Raw genomic sequence first — 19,157 nt, forward strand, 5'->3', positions numbered from 1 at the left:
TTGAACCCCAAAAAGAAAAATATCAAACTAGAAAGGCAAAGTTTTTTATTTGAAAAAGAAACTACATTTGCATGAATAATGACATTTTTTTTTTCTTTTTCCATTTCTTTTCCTTTCCCTCTCTTTTCTCTGAAACGCTGGGGGTGGGGGGTTTACAAGCGGTCGAGGGGTGTGGGATGTTTCCAGTCGGGAGGCAGGGGGGGTACCAGCCGGTCGGGGTGGTTTCCAGGCTTCCAGCAACAAGGAGGGGTTTCCAACGCCGGCTTCCAATGCCACGGCGGGGAACTGGGAAGATCGGAAAAGGCGACGACAGGGAGGGTTGCTGTCTTGTAACGGTCACCGATGGGCGGAGCAGTAGCTGTTGCGGGGGGAGGAGGGAGGGTTTGGACTTTGGAGGTTGCAGGCTTAGGACTCCAAAATGGCGTCGTTTTGATGCTGTTTAAATATATATATATATATATATATCAATTGAACTGGTCGGTTCACAGGGAATTGGCTGGTTTGTTCGGTTCATCGGTCGGTTTGTTCGATTCACTAGTTGGACTATCGATTCAAGCGGTCCGACCTCAGTTGAATCCCAATCCGGTCCAATTGATCGGACCGGACCGAAACGATGATCGGCCACCGGTCGAACTGATCGATCTGGTTTGGTTTTTAAAACATTGGTTAAAACTCTTTTATAGGCAAGAAACACTTTTGAAGAGCCCTTCGCCTATTTGGTATAACTTCTTATTTTTTGCTTTAATTGAAATTTGAGAGTGATGTCGTTAATTTAAAAGTTTCATTTGATATGAAGTAATCATGAAGTAGTTCCTCGTATGAGTTGCAATACGATTTCTATCTCTTAGTTTTTACTTTTATATTGAGCTCTTTTTTTAGTGATAAATAATGTATTATATCACAATCACTTAGGGATACTAATACAGAGTCTTTGTCATGACCAAGTTCATGGATGCCAAAACCGATGATATCTACATGTTCATCTACATGGGTGCCTAAATAATTTAGGATATCACATTGATCCTCTCATGTTGATACAGGGTCTTTGTCTTTGTCCTAACCTATGAGGATGATGGGTGCCAAAACCAACCATATCCACATGATTCATTGCATTCACATGGTACAGAATAGAGTTCGATATCAAGTTTTCTAACATGCTAAGGAAAAAGAAAATTTTAAGGTTAAATAATTTTCTCGTGTTTTGTTTTACTAAAGAATGTAGAAAAAAAAATTAAAATTAGCTAAACATGTATGTGTTTTCATAATAAGTTATTTTCCTTATATTTTCTTTCAAATTTTCCAAGGATCAAACATAGCCTAGATGTCAAGGAAGATGCAAGCTCCATGAAGAAATTTTCATGGTATAACCAGAAATGAGAAGTGTAAGATTCTCCTCACTGTTGGAAAGGCCTGCTAATCATATTTAGAGCAAAATCTCAATGCAACACAGCATAAGAATGAATATAAGTTTCAAAAGATAGAAATAAAAAAATAGCTCCAATTCAAACGCTACATGATACAGAATCCAAAGGCCTGTTTGGGAATGTTTTTAAGACAGTTTTATTTTTATTGTTTTTGGAAACAAATTTCTGTTGGGGAACTCAATTCTAATAAGATGGAGGAGAAGAAGATGATGGAGGACTTAAGAATAGAGTTAGGGTTGCCTAACAGTTTACCAACAAGTGAAAACACCCGAAATTTGTTAACTGAAAAACAGTTTTCTGTTCACAAAAAGACCATTTTTAAAGAACAATTACCGAACAGACTCATAATTTCATTTGCATCTATAGCTCAAATGACCATATATGAACTCATAATCTTTCGTCGGGTATGGCTTCCATTGCCACATGCCATATACAGAAAGCATCTTTCTAAGGTAAACAGAAGTCTCAACTACATGCAACCAAGATCATGATAGAATCACCAATTGATTTGATTATTATGTGCTCGTTTTTCACAAATGTGAGAGATGTTGAAACAAAAGAAACTGTTTCAAAGTTACATAAGCAAGAGCTGACAAATAGTTAAATTTCTGAAGCAACCAAGATATGGCAAGAGTTTGAGGTTCTACTCTAAAACCTTGAACAAAAGGAAAGAAGAACATCTACAATGTATAAGTTTTATCACATTTAAAGGACTAATCTTGGGTATCTTCTTAAAGCCGAACAGCAATTCTGGGTAGAAAATTTACAGGCCTTTTTTTTTTTTGTAAAGCAGGGTATAGAGATCTTCATATCAATGTGCTACCAAACAGTTTGGAGTAAGAGTTTATATTGATTTATACAAAGACTTACATGGTTCTGGCCCGCTAAGTTGAAGTGGACTAGTAACCTAACCAAGCGGATGGTATCGGCTGAAACTTGGTCTTGGCAATTGCTAATACATCATAGTAGTCTGCATGGCTCAAGCAGTCACGAAAATCTGTGAAGAGCTTCTCAAACACCCTCCACTGGACTTTAATCGATCTTGAGTACGGATATGGAAGAAAAACCTGAAGAAAATACCAATAGGGCAAAGGGTAAATACCATCAATGTGGGAGAAAACCCTGCAGAGAGTATATCCAAGGAATACGGAACAAATTACATTTGCTGAAAAGTTTGGGATTTAAGAGAGTGTGAGGTTATTTAGTTAGGACTTCATTGTTTGTTATCAGGAAAAAGCGTTTCAACTTCAGTTGTTAACAGAAGTGATAGAGCTCTCACTCTCCTGGGGCACGGGTCTCCTTTGAGACGGTCAATTTCAAAATATAAATCCACCCAGATGATTCAAAATATGGAAATGACCTTTATTTTTATATTTCCCCCCTTCTAAATGAACTACACCCACAAAAAAACACATACACAAATATAAGTGTAAGGGTTTCAACTGTGAAGATCGAGCCATTTTTCTTTTATCAAATATCTAGATGGGAGTTGTGGGGGAGCCCATCGAGGTTTCAGAATCAGATTTGGCTCTCTCTGGTGACCATCTCCCTAAGAGACAAATGCAGATCCCTACATCAAAGTGGATGTTCTAGCCTTTTCTTCTAGACCATTTCTAGCATATATCATATAAGGTATGGAAGGCCACTCCTTGGTTACATCTGTTTGAATTGCATGAACAAGCGGGTAGATTTTTCTACCCGCCTACTAAAAGTCTCAGCCAAGAATAGTTGCAGGCTGTCTCTTCCCACTAACTGGCTTCCAAGGAGTTTGGCTTCATTGCTTAGAGGATTGTGTAAAGTTGAGAATTGGGGGCAAAGAAAACTCAAAACCTTGTGATGGTCTTCTGCATGTACATACATGTATGCATGTAGTATTATCTCAGTAAATCAATTTTATTCTGATTAAGTATAATCATAAAGTAATAGAAAGAGTGATTTCTGATTAGATGCTTACATCCCCCTCTTGTGCGAATCGTTTTAGTAAGAGAAATGTGTTGTGATTTTCCTCCAAATTGTCAAGAACAGCCAGCCAGATCTGCGAAGCAAGCTCATGGGCCACATCCCTTGATTTACCACAGGCAATAAACTGATCTGCTAAAACACAAAGTCATTCCCAGATAGGAGTTCTTAAGGACATTCAGGTTTCTGCTCAAGCTCTCCACAAAGAACTAATTGTTATGGAAAAACACACACAGAGAGGCACAGACACACAATGGAATAAGGTAGAAAAAGAGCACTCATCTTAACCAAGCATGCAAACCTGTTCCCGTGGTTTGGAGATCCAATTATTTTCCAATTTTACACCTATGCTAACTATGCGAAAAACTCGAGACACATTTGCATGATAAGCGACCAATTGAAGCACAACAAGTTCTAAAAGGACATTTTCACACAGACACACAATGATAAGAGAATATACAAATTCTTTTTCACTAAATCACTTGTTATGCATGAAAAACAATAAATCTAGATTAGATATCTAAACCTTTGATTTCTTGTTCTTACTAGTCATTCATACAATTCATGATGTACTCATCAAGAAAGTGCTATGATGGTGAATACAATAGACAATCATACAAATGCAATCAATCATTTAGAATTTCAAGGCACTAGATCAAGAAAATGGTTGTTCTAGATTTGCACCAATGAGTTTAGTTGAAAATACTGGAAAAGGGAACATCACAGAAAACACATTTATTTCATTTTCCAGGCAAGCTATAGAGTAGTAGGAAGCTTAACTCAGTTTTTCAACTGAGACAAGAACAATACTATAAGTAGACACCATATTACCTAACCCAGCCTATAATTTTTTTTCATGTATCAGAGGAAAAGGGAAATTTAAGGGAAGACCAGTGGCTGCCCCACCTCTTTTCTTCTAGTCAATTGCAGGCTTGGTTGATATTCTCCTACAGGTATGAAGCAATAAGCTAACTACTGGAGTAAGCTTCTACAAAAATGTGGAGAATCCTATTGTCTTGATTATCAAACAGGCACCATGGTTTTACATTCCTAAACTTATTTACATAAGGAACATGCAATTCAGATCAATATAAAGCAAAAACATTGGGTGCACATTCAGAAGCAAGTGCTGGCCTTAAAGAAATGTCTTCCCCTAAGTAACACACCATGGAGAGTAAAATTTTTAATCACGGTTCAATTGATTCATTCAAGAGCTATAAGAAACAAAAAGATGCGAGTGAAAATCAAGACACACCAATTATGGTTCCATGAAGGATTCCAGAAGAAGGTGCCATAGTTGAAAGCTGAAGCTGCTCTTTCAAAAACAAGTATGTGTGGCCCACAATCTCATCCATCTCACCATCAAGTGTGAAGATGTGCTTGCTGACACATAGTGCTGCATATCTCCTGAAAATATTAGGTGCTGTGTTGAAATATATTTAAGCTTAGCTGAATTGAGTGTACTAGATGAAAAAAAGAGTAAGTACTGATGTCGAATTAAGTATTAGAATTTCATTTCACATAATTGGTCTGTCCACATAGTTGTTATCCTGGTATATATGGTTAGTCCATTGCCTAACAGCTTAAGTTGAGCTTAAACTTTTGCGTCAAATTTATAGTTTAACATGGTATTAGGGCTTGTCAACTAGAGGTTTCAAGGTCAAGTCTCTGTCAGTTCATTCCCTTTGTGATTTGCCACTCCTTATGTGGACATACAGTTGCACATAGGAGGTGTTAGCCTTGCATACATTGTTGGCCCATTACCTAATAGCTTAACCTTGCTTAAGATTTTGGGTCAAATGGTAGCCTAACAACTCTTTGATCAGAAAATGAGATGATTCATATGTTTTGCATCTGTTTCCTTTTTTCTGATAGGTATTTGATGTTAAATCATGTTTTGCATCTGCTTCCTTATTCAACACTTATGTTGTCACAAAGAGACATTCAGAATTACCTTTTGCTCAACCCTCTAGGGATAGGTCCTGGCCACCTTTTGGCCTGGCTTGCCAAGGGAAAACCTCTGACAAGAGCAGTTTGCCACAGGCTTTCTTCCCGAAATTGTTTGGCCCACAGCTTTGAAACAGAAGAAATTTGTGGCCACTCTGAGTGAGGGACACGGACAAAAATTTCTATCAGGAGATGATCAGGAAGCTTTGCAAATGGACTATCTGCTGTTGCTATAGTGTTAGCATCAGCATCATCTGTCATTAGGACTCTGCAAAATAAGTACCAAAAGTTTCAAAAGTTCATTATCAAATAGAAGAAAGAATAGCAAAAACAAGTTTCGGAATGAAGAGAAACAAAGGGAGTAAAAGTTCTTTAACTGATTCCATTATGTTGCAGGAAAACAAAATCAAGACAAAAGAAGTGTTCATGGTGATGAATGAGGCCTCTCATAATTGAAATTCGCAGATAACTAAGCTACATAACGGAACTTGTCAAGAAATAATGAATGAAGCTGGTCTGTCCAGCCTATTTCTTGCAAAATGGCAAGAGATGACATTTTTTGCCATTTCAAAGAAGTGCAGAGTTATTGAATATGCTGTTGTTCACTATGATTCCTAACATTTATTTTCACAAATACCACTGAGCCTCAAATTGAGATAAGTAGGGAAAAGTGTACTAGCCAAACAGGAAATTGTACATGATGTGGATGAATATTCCATAATGATAAAGAAATAGATAACCAATTTCAACCAAACTAGGAATAACTTTTTCATTGGTGTGAATAAAAAAAGAAGCAGAAAATTTTACCGGCAGCATCTCGAGAAAATCATTTATAGGTAAAATGAATTAATTAGAGAAGCAAAAGAAAAGGATGAAAATGTCCATGCACACGTGGAGGCATACAAAGAGCTCATTTGGTCATGATTTAGGGAGGGGAACTGTTTTTCCTTACAAAAGTTAGGTGTTTGGAAAAATCTTAAAAGTCTAGGGAATGACTTTAAGTGATTCTTCAACTCTCACTTGATAGTTGATTCTTTCACAAATCATTTTTAAAAAAAAAAATTATGTAACACACTTAAAAAATAACTATGAAAGCACTTTGTTGTTTATATCCAAACAATAACTGATTTTCTACAAAAGTGTTTCTAAAGGAAGTGCTATAGATTAAAAGTGCTGCTACCAAAAGCTCTCCCAAATAGGTCAAAAAAGAGAGAAAAAAACCTCATAAAATAAGAGAAACCAAAAATATCAACAAAAGAAGGTTCACATTCCCAAAGATGTTTGTTTAATGAGACTTCCCTCTGGAATAGAATACGAGTGTATCTGTTTCCAAGGAAATGATTTTCTGGATACAAATCAGTTTTCAAAGTGTTTAGCTTGTGAAATGGCAGCAATTTTCCAGGTAAAATATTAGGTAATATGTCTAATTTTCAATCTTTTACACTGAATTTTTTTTCCTAAGAGCCGGCTTCCAACCACTTTCTCCATGAGGCATGTAAACCACAGAAGTTGATTACACTTGCAACCAAATTCATTTGCTACATACTTGTAAAGCAATGTCATATTTCCAACAAAGGGATCATAGACAAAGAAAACAGGGCTCTAGGATGAGTGCAATCAAAACAATATCAACATGAAATTACATGCTAAACAATCAATGATACGGTTTAAATCTTATGATCTCATGGAATTTGGTCATTTCAATTTTTGTTATTATTTGTGCTGAAAAGTGAAACTTTACATAAGTTTAAATTCACACCACTCGGATTTTATACATCGCAAATGAAAACCTCATTGTTGTGGTTAAAATGGAAATTTGGGGTGAAGGGAAAGGATCTGAATTGAACTTAGCAAATTTCAATGTTCGGAATAAGAAAAGTTGGTAATAGAAGGAACTGGTAAACAAGTTGGAGGGATTTAAATGTGTTTGAATTCCGCCCAAAAGTGGTGGAATTTGGGCAGAATTCATTTTAAAACAAAAGTTTTCCTACAGTCCTATCCTTCTTTCTGTGTGTGTGTCTCTCTCTCTCAATAACACCAAAGGTAAAAGATGTCAACACAGTCTAACAAATCCTCGAGGGAAATAAATTCAATTCAGGGAAAAGGGTTTCATTTCCTGTCTCTTGTTTGGCACTTGGAAAATTTTAATTATAAACAAATATTCATGAGACTAAGACAGGAATATTAGGAAGTTTTTTGGTCTTAACATGAATTCAATCCAAACGGAAAATTCCACTAATTTCAGCACAATTCAAACTTTCATAGAAACCTTCTAAATCACCTTCAAATTCCCTTCCATCATAAATTCATTTGGATGAAAACAACCAAATAATTTTTTTTAAGAAAATCATTTCCCCTCCCCCGAAAATTCCCCATTCCAAAGACATTGTAGGAAAACACAATTTGTAAGAGAATCATAAGGGAGACGATATAAGAAAACAGATCAGAACATGAATCAACACCAACTTCTGTGCAATGGTGATGAAAAGGTGAATTCAATATCACACTACATAACTCATTCCATTACACCAACTCCAATTTTCTTTCCCAAAATCCAAATAAAAACCCATTTGTAAAATTCAATCTCCTCTTCAAACCAAGCACTAACCCCAGAAAAAAACAGATTCCTCCACCCAAAAAAAAAAAAGAAAAAAGAAGGAAAGAACAAACAAACATACAAACACAATCACAGACACACAGCTTCAAAACCTTTATTCTACTTCATTCACTAAGAACAACACAGACCCAGAAATTTCTGTGGAAATTAAACTAAAATAAAACAAACCTATGAATCATCACTGTCAAATCAATTCACTTTTCATCAGGTTCCACCAAACCCACCACAAAATTCACCAAAAACAAATGAACGAATAATAACACAAAGGGAAAGAAAAAAAGGAACAAACCCAGAATCCAGAAACACAATACATCATGAATCAAATCCAGAGCAAATATAAGTATAGATTGATTCATTAACGGATGAATTCAAGCTCATGAAGTGAATGGGAAAAATTCAAATAAAAACCCACAAAATAAATAAGCAAAAACATGATTCAGCAATAAAATTAAATTAAAATAATTGATTTTTGTTTTAAATTAATGGTATTACCTGAGAGAAAAAATAGAGGCTTAGAGCTGTGGAAGGTGAAGAAAGAGACGGCTGTGCTCAATGTGTTAGTGTTGATAACGTACGTTTTCCCGAAGAAGAGAAGCTACTCTCACAGTCACCGTGATGGCTGTCACCAATCAAATGATGGAACATGTGTAATAAATAGACTCCCATTTATCTTTTTAAATATTCAATTATATATAAAGTCTTTTTTTTCATATATATAATTATCAAATTTTAATAGAGATTAACAAATGTCTAAAATCCCACATTCTTTAAAAATAAATAAAAAATAAAAAAATTTCTAAGAAAATTTTCAAATTTTACTAATTTTAATTGCATATCATAATTTACAACATATTTATCTTATCTTATTCGCGATGATATTTATTCTGTCAACCAAATAAAACTCGAGTCTTTTTTATATAAAAATTTTCTAAATTAAGAATAAAGTTGGTATATGTCATTTTTCTCGTAAAAAAAAGGTCAAAATGTAACCTCTAATTGTTTTAGATGTGACAAGCATGTGGAATAACCGGTTACGACTTCATTGTATCGCAATTGGTACATTGGTCTTTGCTGTCTTAATGCTTATTGGTGTTTTGATCTTTGCGACCTTAATGTCGATTTCTTCGGAGAGTAGATGAATAATAATTTGTTTTTTGCGTTCCATGAATAATCAAGACATTGATATTTATTCATATTTTTAACCATTTTTCAAATGTTTTATTAAAAATAAATTACAAAAACCATCAAATTTGTTCTAAAAAACATTTTAATGAAATTTCAAAAATCTATTTTCTATAAAAAAAAAGGTGTCATTTTGTTTGTAAGTTAGATTTTTATTTTTTAAAAATTTTAGAAAATAGATAACAATTTTTTAACATATATTTTCTGTTTTGAAATTGTCAATAATTCCAAGATTGTAGTAGAATTGTCTCATTCACATTAATAAATAAGAAAAATAAGAAAAAACAAAATAATTTCCCAAAGAAATAAAAATAAAATTACAAGAATCTTTTCCTCTCAAGCACTTTCTTGAGGAGCCCTTGACGGCCAGGAAAAGGGCTGCGGACAGGGCTGTGAGGGCGGTGACGATTCTCCACCGTCCGATCTTCATCACCCGCATCTCCCCCAGTATTTCCAAAACTATCCCCGCTCTTTTCCACAATCCCCATCCTACCCTTCATTCTTGACCTCTCTCTCCTCCTCGCTGTCCCTCCACCGGACCCTCCATTTTTCTCCCCCTCCGCCACCTCTCCTCCGCCTCTCTCAGATCCCACCCTTGGAATTCTCCCAGTTTTTGAGGTACCCAGAAGCCCAAAATCAACTCTACTCCACCCAACTCTGTCGCCGTTGTCCCACCCGAAGGTTTCAGAGAGGTGGGCGAGTTCTTCAGCTGGGTTCTCGACCCCACGTGAGGCCGCGTCATTGCCTGTGAGGAGTCTCTCGGCTTGTTCCCACTCTAGGCGGTCTTGGTAAAGTGGGTGTTGGAGGACTTGGTCCGCAAGCTTGGCCCACTGCTCAGTGTCTCCGGCTCTGAGGTTTTTGGAGACCCATTTGAGGTAGGTTGATGGGAGGGTGCCCAGCATTTTGCCCTTGTGTTTTCCAAAGACTATGACTCTGTCTGTTGGTGGGGTGGAGGCTCTGATGATGTGGATTTTGGGTGGGAGGGTGGAGGAGTGGAGGAGGATGTGGTTCATGGTTAGGGTTTTTGAGGAGGTCAGAGATGAAGATGGGATTTGGGTTTGGGGTTGTGGGTGGGGTGGTTCTTTCGTGGTTTTGTGGGTGTTTTGGATATGGGCCTTTGATGGGCCGGGCTGGAGTTTGGGCTTAAACACCTTTGAGGAAAGTTTGGAGGTGAAACTCAGAAATGGGTGAAGTCAAATGGAGCAAAACGAGAGAAGATTGGATTTCTACACATTTCATCTAAATATTGAATATTTCACACCAGAGAAAAAAGACAAAAATTGATTTAATTTTAGTTTCATTTTACATATAATCAAAGTATAACAAAGTTGAATACATAATATTATATATACACTTAATGACTTAAAGTAACTTAATGATTTAATGACATAATTTATATCAATCTTAATTTCTTTTTAAAATACAATTTTAAATTTAAGTAAGAATAAGTTCATTATTTTAACTTAATACTTACAGTTATTTTTAACTTTAAATTGTAATATTAAGTTATTTTAGTAAAAAAATTTAAAATGAATATAAATTAAGTCATTAAATCATTTTAAATCATAAAGTGATTTACCAATCACTTTAAATGATATTTTTATCAAAATTCTCTCTTATGCAATAGTTTTGATATTTACTAGCTAACACTAAGATCCGATACGATCTAAAAGATGATTATCATTTAGTAGTTTTTGAATATCGAACCGACCTTCTCAAAAGATGACTTCAATATGATTGATTATTATTATTATTATTATTTTTTTACAAGTACCATATCATTCTTTCTTAGGAGATAAAAGATGAGTAAGAATGGTTGTTTTTCTTAGATGATGTGCATGTGGGTGGTTAGTTATGGATGTGGAGCTCCATGGAAGGAATTACCTGCAGAATTCTTGCTTCAAAGATTTATAACATTTGCTGAGGAAGAGCAGTGATACTGCATGGAGCAGCTCATAAATAAGAGCAGACGACAATATTAGCTGGTGTGAATTATGAAAGGCTGCAATAGGGTAATAAAATCCTCATAAAAGAAGGCATTCATGGAGATATAACTCCAAACCCAGTTACTGCACATTAAGTTCTCAGCTCATCTGACACAACATATTTATTTATTTGGTTTTTATATATATTATTTTTCTTAATTATATTAAGACCCTGATTGAATTTGCTTCTGCAAATTAAGTTTAAAGACTCATTTTTCCTAAAAATAGTTTTTTTTTTTTTTGAGAATTTAATATGAAAATAAATTGTTTTTTTTTACGACAAATTTGAAGTTTTTTGGGAAACAATTGAAAATATTGAGAATACTTTAAGAACTTTTTGTATTATGTATAAGTACATAGTATTTTCACGAAGAATAAGTCGAAGATTTTGTTTTTTCATATTTAAATTTTGGGATTATCTTTTCCCAATTGTTTTCGAAAACTATGCCAAGCATATCATAAAAAACTTTTAGAACATCAAGATGCACCAAAAATTTGATTGAAATCATTGATCCATAAAACAGCACAATTTTGTAGCTAATCTTGTGTGACCATTATGACTACTACATTCAATTCCAAAAAAGTTGACAAAACAATAGTACTACATTTATCAGCCTTTTTACTAGCACCATAAGAATAAATGACATTCATCTTCATTCTTTCTTCTTCTTCTTCTTTTTTATTTTTACTTTATTTTTAAATTATATTATATATTCCTCCTTGTTGGGCTTTATTTCTTCACACCATCTTATCCTTACCTTCATTTTCTTCCCTTTCCTTTGCTTTAATTTATTTTTATTTTTTTCCATTTTGGGAATGGCCATTGTGGTTACAGTATGTTGCATGGTGTTTGTCATGGTGTTGGGTTTGGATCTGCCACCTAGGGTTTATGGAGAACAGCAAGTTCCATGCATCTTCATCTTTGGAGACTCACTGGCTGATAATGGCAACAACAATGGCCTTGTGACAAAGGCCAAAGCCAATTACCAACCCTATGGTATTGATTTTCCAACAGGAGCCACAGGAAGGTTTTCCAATGGTCGAAATATCGTCGATATCATCGGTTGATCTCTCCTTCCCTACCTTGATCTACCTAGTATATATGTATGATTTGTTTTTTAAAAAATGATTTTATAGAACAAATTTAAGGTGTTTTAGACTTTTTTTAGTATCTTCATTGACAAAAAAATAAGTCGAGAAAACTATTTTTTATATTTAAGTTTCAAAACATGTCCAACTCATGTTTCTACTTTGTGAGTTTTCTTAGTGATGAATCGATGATGAAGTTTTATGAGGGGTTGGTAGGTTGATTCCATGATAGATTATTATGCTAATAGGATGATTATTACAGCTGAATTTCTGGGTTTCAATGATTCTATTATGCCCTTCGCCATCGCCAATGGCCGTGACATACTCAAAGGCGTAAACTATGCATCTGGTGCAGCTGGAATTCGCGAAGAAACCGGGCAGCAACAGGTATATTTACATGGTTTTGCAACTTCTAAATTATGACCAAACCCTAATGTAGCTTGATTAGCTTCTTAAATTTGGACATACATACACATGCATACATGCATGCATGCACTCAATGTCGTAAGTTAGTACAATTCAATTAGGGTACTCACTACTAATTAACTTGGAACATTTTCTAACAAAATGTACATATTAATCTTTATATATATGACATGTGAAGTTTCTCGTATTTTAATTAATTTTGAAATATAAAAACCAACTTAGTTGATTCCATTTTCCGGTTTTTGTTTTCTAATTAATAAAAATCGGATCAAACTAGTATTATAAACCTTACACTTTTTTTTTTTGTGATTTGTTTGTTTGTTTGTTTTAATCATTACTACCTATATTGGATGGATTCTACTAAAATATTTAATTTCTATCAAGTTATGATGAAATAAATTTTTAATGTATCTATTGTATTTTGAGTTAAAATTTTTAAATGTATTTTAGATTTTATACCTAAACCGGTTTTAAATAACTTCTAAAACTAATCGGACAAAATGCCTAAATTAGCATGTATCTCACATATCTTTTTAAACCAAACCAAAGTGATTTAACTAAGCTCGGTATATTTTGGTGTTTGTATTGTTAAAACTAGGTTAAGTTGTAATTCAAATATAAACCGACTATGCCAATACATTTGGACTCTTATGGTTGGCAAATAAAGCTAATTGTATTAGAATAGTCTTATTCAAAAAATGTAATACAAATTAGTATAAAATCACGATTTTAATTAATTTATTTAATGAAGGGATTGGATTGTGGTTTCAATTAGACTATGATATAAACTTTATATTATAAAAATCATCTACAAAAAAATAATTTTTCCCTTTATTCTTGTAGGGGGATCGGATGAGCATGGATAGGCAGTTACAAAATCATCAAACCATAGTCTCGCGCATTGCCAACATGCTAGGAAATGACTCAGCTACAAAATCATACCTAGCCAAGTGCATATATTTGGTTGGAATGGGCAGCAACGACTATGTTAACAATTACTATATGCCAAAGTTTTATACGACAAGTCTTGAATACGCCCCAGAGCAATATGCTGTAGTTCTTATACAACAATTTTCTCTGCAACTAAGGGTTTTAAAACTACAATTCCTATCTCTCTTTTTTCACCTCTAGTACTATATACTGAAATATAAACTTAATGTTGCTTTTGTTTCCTTTTGGTTTCTTGATGATAGACTTTGTACAGGCTTGGAGCAAGGAAGGTTGCTCTAGATGGACTAGGCCTACTCGGTTGCACTCCGAAAGAATTGGCTACATATGGCACCAATGGCTCCTCATGTGTGCAGTTCATCAATGATGAAGTCCAAATTTTCAATGATAAGCTTAGATTGCTAGTAGATGAACTCAATAGCAATCTTACTAATGCGAACTTCATCTATGTGAACACTTCTGGGATTCTTTCGACGGATCCTGCATTGGCTGGTAACTCAGTTCATCTAGTTAGTACTTCATTTATTTCTTGCGCGCACGATTTCTTTTGTTTTGCATTGCTTTTAATGTCTTCGTTAATTTAATTAGGGTTTCGAGTTGTGGATACTCCATGTTGTGAAGTAGGAAGTAGTGATGGCTTGGGGACATGTCTTTCCCTTAAAGCTCCATGTCTTAATAGAGCTGAGTATGTGTTTTGGGATGCGTTTCACCCTACTGAGGCTGTCAATATCATCACTGCAACAAGATCATACAATGCTCGGTCCCCATTTGATGCCTATCCTGTGGATATTTGTAGCCTTGCTCAACTCTAATGAAGGAGATGATGGCTATATATAGATTCATGGGAAGGGGATTTTCACATTGCGTTGTCATTGTGGCAAGTGTTACATCTATGCTAGGTGAATACCTATTGTTTGAATTTAACCTAAGTTAATTTTCCTCTTTTTCCCTTATTGTTTTGTTGTTTTGAGTGCGATATAGGTACATGGAAAGGAAAATGCTCCATGTCATGATCATTTAAGATCAATCTAGAAGAGTACTCGATAATAAGACTAAAGAGTATTTGATTATATGATCATGAGAATTCATTTTATGTATTAGTTTGGGAAGTAGATTACTAGACCTCTTAGAGATAATATTTTGATATTATATGTTGTGATAGCGGAAGCTTCAATGTAAACATATTACTTTTAGAACACAAAGATAAAACAATCACGCATATAGTATACAGAGTTTTAACTAAGTTCGACTAATCATGCCTACATTGAGAATCTTTTCACTATACCGTAAAAGATATTACAAATGATAGAACCAAATATAATTATTGGGTTCTTGAAACATTCTATGCTTCCCCATTCCTTATACCTATACCCTGAGCTACGAGAGCTACGAGCTTATCACTTCACCGGATATCTTTGATTCTTCCTTACATCTCTATCCACCTCATATAGTCCCTACAAGCTCATATTCATCTTCATTTAATGACTTTTTCCTCTTATAACTTATAATATTTATAGAGATATTTCTAACAACTTTCCTTATTTTATAAGGAAATATAGTATTACAATAACATATTAATTTAGAAAATATTCTATATAATATTCTTTACAAAAAAGAATTTTTACTAATTAGGAATTTTGAACACTTTCCAACATTGTACTATTACAATTTTGAAAAGAGTCATATTTTGTAGAATGTAGATTGCTAGCACTTCAATGTAAAAATCATAAAAACATAAGATAAATATGTTTCCTTGTAAAATTTTAAGGTGAAAAACATTGTAATTTTCGACTAGATTATCTAAATTACTAGTTTGAAACATAACATATGATATTTTTGATATATGGCTTTTCATAAAAGTAAAAATATTTTACACATCAAGCTTGAAGTGATTGTCTAAGAAAAGTACTTTATTTATTCAATTTATTTTTATCTTTTTAAAATTTCAATACATTCATTTTAGGTAAGTTAGAATGAGCAATATAATACGTTTTTTTTCATTTCATTAGTCTATATTTGAATCCTTAAAAACATGACAGAAGATCCAGGGAAAGAAAGAAAATAGAAGGAAAATAAAAAATAAAAATAAAAATAATAAATTATTTTTACATGTTACTTCAATTTTTTTTTTATTTAACCTACCATAAATATATAAGTGCAAATAATTATTCTACCCGTAAAGAAACATATTCCATTGTGACATTTTTTTTTATTTTTTTTATTTTTATCTCTATTCTCTATCAATAATACATTTTTCTTTTATGCTTTTAAGTCAACTATCCCTTAAAAATAAAAATTAATTTATGTTATAAATTTAAAATAATTAACATAATGTTATGCTATCTTAAAATTTTAAGTTATGTATTTATTTAGAGTTAAACTATGGCATAGGAATGGTCCCTTTTTAGTATTAGGTATTTAATTGTACCTTTTCGATACCAAACCAAAATCTACCACCAATCAGAGGATACTATGTGTGCATTTCGATCCCTATTTCTGTCCAATTGCTTTACATCTCATGTTTCATTATTTTATAACTTATACGTGGTTTTGTTGTTTTGTACCTTTATCATATTAATTTATATTGTGATTCCATTTATTTATACCACGATATCATATATTTGTATTATTATTTAATGATTCAAATTAAATCATATCTATGATCGGTTCAAGTTAAAAATTGGATATAATATCGAATTAATATTATGTATTTCTCCATTTATTTATGTGATTTTATTATCATTGGAATTAAGAATAGTCACGTGCATTCCAATTTGCCCAAATCAACAAGGGGTTCTTGTGCAACATCATGCCTAGTTTAGGTTTAATCTTTTCGGACCCACCCATGCCACACATATACCTCATTAATTATTGGCTAATGCTAACTTATGATAACATTTTTTGTACATTGATTATTCATTTAATATTATTAAAATTATTATCATTTACAAGCTTAGAGCTTTTAAAATTTTGAAAAATTAATAACAATAGATTAAATGCAACTGTTTGACTTTTTAGTCATTAATTTTTTTTTAAAAAATAGGACATAGTACACGTACATACATAATTTAATTTAAAATTAGTTTAATTGTATCAGTATTCAATAATTTAAATCTTATCATATACATTTAATGGTTCATATTTAGATTTCGATAGGTACCACTATGATATCTTAACATTTTTTTATATTTTTATAATAAAATGATTGCTTTGAATTTAATTATCGATGTCCGTCTTTATTTTTATTTGGGTTTCATTTTTTTTATATTTTTATTCAACGATCCAAATATAACCATATATTGAAAGGATTGGATTTTGAATCCGATATAATACCTTCTCAACTTTAGCATATTTAAATAAAAGAGTATTCTTCCCTAGCTTCATCCAAACAATTTTAAGCACTTCTCTATGTAATATATATATATATATATATATATATTATTTTTTTTTTTTTTCAAATATATTCCCCATTAGTATTAGGATGAGATAAAAAAAAAATATAATAAGGTGATATTTAAATATACTTAAAATCAACTTTACCATATTTAAATAAAAGAATATTCTTCCTAGCTTCATCCAAACAATTTTGAACACTTTTCTATGTAAAATATTTTTATCAAATATATTCCCCACTAGTATTAGGATAAGATTAAAAATATGATAAGGTGATATTTAAATATAGATTTTTTATTTTTTATTTTTTTAAATGGAAACTTTTATATAAAATGAACATTTACCTTGTGTTCTTAAAACACATTTCAAAATTTAAAATTTTTTAAAACTATTTCCAAGTAACAAATTATGTATTCTGGTGTAACTTAGGTAGGTTGGTTCGACCCAATTTAATGTTTAGGTAGGTTTGAACAACCATTTTTAATATTCGGGTTGAATTTAGATTAAGTTTTTATTTTTAACCTAAACTCAATTTGGGTTGGATTAATGCCAAGATTTGGACAACTCGAGTATAACATCCACCTCACTTAATGTTTTTATGATATTTATAATGTTTATTGTTCTCCATAATAATATTAATTTTCTTTTTAGATTTGAAAAAAAATTATAACATATACTTTTTTATTTTTTCAAAAAAGATAAATAAGTTTATTTTACATTTTCATTGTTATATTAAATTTTGTGTTATTTACTATTTGAATTTTGGTATAAATATGTAGAATTTTTTTTTTTAAATTACTATAAATGGATGTTAAATCATGTAATCCAATTAACTAGACTAATATGAGTTTAACACGATCAACTCGAGTTTACCCCGACCAATCCAAGTTTAGTTTGACCAATCCAAATTTAAACCAAGTTTTAAAAAATGAGGTTGAGTTGAGTTTAAATTAAGTATTTCGGGTTAGAGGTCACAGTGGGTTGAATTTGGATTAATTATTTTTTAATTCAGATTAATTATCAATCCGAACAACCCACCCAAATTATTACCTTACTATATATTACTTTTTGTATAAATTTTTTTATATTTTACATTAAATTTTATTTAAAAAAATAAAAAATAAAAAGCTAGAAAATGAATTCAAACACTCGGAAAAACAAAAATCTAAACACAACAAACCCGAATGAATTATCTCAGCAAGTAACCATATATCAATTATCACGCATCAAATTAAGCAATAACCATCTCAAAATTGATTTAATTTTCATGAAGGGTGGCAAGTAATTAATAAATACTGGTAGAGCTGCATGGATGCATGAATGAATTATAATATGCTGCATGCATGCAAGAGGGTAGTAAAGAGGATTTAACCCCAACTCCAAGGCAGCAGCCAGCCATTAAAAAAACCCTCAGAAGAGGAATTGGTATTTAAGGGCATTCAACTCCAAACCTGTTCCTACAATAAATTCCTCATGCCATCTGACAGTAATGTGTTTGATTTTAAGCCAAATAAAGGATATGGTGTTGTGTCTGCCTGTTTGGAGTAAAAGCATGTGAATCCCATACTTTATAACATATGTTATTTATAGGAGAAGAAGTATTGGTATTTTATACTAGTTGTATTTGGTAATTGTTTTCTAACTCAAAAAAGATATATATTTAGCAAATTTTTGATAATTTTTTTTTAAAAAAAATAAAAATATTTTGAGTAATAATTGAAAATATGGAAATTGAGAGAGAGAGCCTAAGATTTTTTAATTGCTAAATTATAATAATACTCTGAATGTCCAATTTTAGACATTATCAATTTTATACCAAATTGACTAAAAGAGTTAGCTTTTAATCAAACAAAATAGAATCAAACCAAATTGATTTGGAGTAATTTAATCAATACAAATTGACTATATATATATATATATATTTATAGCTTAGTTTAAAATATTAAAATGCAACATATTATATTGCGTGTGTAGTAACTTTTAGCCACATTTCTAGAAAAATAGTATCAATTAGTATTATGTTGACTTTATAATTTAAGTTGTTTGAGTATACAATGAAATTTGAGTTGATAAATGATGATATAAATAAATAAGGGTTAAATACATTTTACCATCTCAATATTTTTACCTTTTGTCTCATCACATTTAGAACTCAACAGTTTGTGTCTTAAATTTATTAAAGTGAAA

At 32.3% G+C, this 19,157-nt stretch overlaps 3 protein-coding genes across 4 annotated transcripts; 1 reads left to right on the forward strand and 2 right to left on the reverse strand.

Annotated features, from left to right (window-relative positions):
- Positions 1–1,920: 1,920 nt before the first annotated feature.
- On the reverse strand, positions 1,921–8,505 carry LOC117921482. Of its 2 annotated transcripts, none has more exons than XM_034839360.1 (5): positions 8,440–8,505; positions 5,338–5,598; positions 4,639–4,790; positions 3,379–3,515; positions 1,921–2,491 (listed from the first exon to the last, which is right to left on the reverse strand). In XM_034839360.1, exons 2-5 carry the CDS (start codon positions 5,589–5,591, stop codon positions 2,324–2,326), a joined length of 711 nt encoding a protein of 236 aa, XP_034695251.1. In that variant the 5' UTR covers positions 5,592–5,598; positions 8,440–8,505; the 3' UTR covers positions 1,921–2,323. The 2 variants fall into 2 exon arrangements, with proteins under 2 accessions (XP_034695251.1, XP_034695252.1); XM_034839361.1 differs by lacking the exon at positions 8,440–8,505 and adding an exon at positions 8,237–8,317.
- Positions 8,506–9,351: 846 nt separating this feature from the next.
- Positions 9,352–10,186, reverse strand: LOC117922305. Its single transcript, XM_034840409.1, has one exon. The coding sequence runs from the start codon at positions 10,140–10,142 to the stop codon at positions 9,447–9,449; it is 696 nt and encodes a 231-aa protein (XP_034696300.1). The 5' UTR covers positions 10,143–10,186; the 3' UTR covers positions 9,352–9,446.
- A 1,716-nt stretch (positions 10,187–11,902) lies between these two features.
- LOC117922623 (GDSL esterase/lipase At1g29670-like) lies at positions 11,903–14,528 on the forward strand. The gene is made up of 5 exons (XM_034840788.1): positions 11,903–12,177; positions 12,466–12,590; positions 13,473–13,718; positions 13,823–14,069; positions 14,166–14,528. Exons 1-5 carry the CDS (start codon positions 11,931–11,933, stop codon positions 14,387–14,389), a joined length of 1,089 nt encoding a protein of 362 aa, XP_034696679.1. The 5' UTR covers positions 11,903–11,930; the 3' UTR covers positions 14,390–14,528.
- The last annotated feature ends 4,629 nt before the right edge of the window (positions 14,529–19,157 follow it).

Source organism: Vitis riparia, chromosome 9, assembly GCF_004353265.1.
Source record: "Vitis riparia cultivar Riparia Gloire de Montpellier isolate 1030 chromosome 9, EGFV_Vit.rip_1.0, whole genome shotgun sequence".
Classification (NCBI taxonomy): domain Eukaryota; kingdom Viridiplantae; phylum Streptophyta; class Magnoliopsida; order Vitales; family Vitaceae; genus Vitis; species Vitis riparia.

What these genes read in the sequence shown, in the direction of transcription:
- LOC117921482 (XM_034839360.1), bottom strand. Translation starts at nt 5,591, where the DNA reads ATGACAGATGATGCTGATGCTAACACTATAGCAACAGCAGATAGTCCA. An exon ending in CCTAGAGGGTTGAGCAAAAG is followed by an intron (nt 4,791 to 5,337) that starts GTAATTCTGAAT and finishes TAATATTTTCAG; the next exon opens with GAGATATGCAGCACTATGTG. An exon ending in GATTCGCACAAGAGGGGGAT is followed by an intron (nt 2,492 to 3,378) that starts GTAAGCATCTAA and finishes TATTTTCTTCAG; the next exon opens with GTTTTTCTTCCATATCCGTA.
- LOC117922305 (XM_034840409.1), bottom strand. Translation starts at nt 10,142, where the DNA reads ATGAACCACATCCTCCTCCACTCCTCCACCCTCCCACCCAAAATCCAC.
- LOC117922623 (XM_034840788.1), top strand. Translation starts at nt 11,931, where the DNA reads ATGGCCATTGTGGTTACAGTATGTTGCATGGTGTTTGTCATGGTGTTG. An exon ending in AAATATCGTCGATATCATCG is followed by an intron (nt 12,178 to 12,465) that starts GTTGATCTCTCC and finishes TGATTATTACAG; the next exon opens with CTGAATTTCTGGGTTTCAAT. An exon ending in AATTTTCTCTGCAACTAAGG is followed by an intron (nt 13,719 to 13,822) that starts GTTTTAAAACTA and finishes TCTTGATGATAG; the next exon opens with ACTTTGTACAGGCTTGGAGC.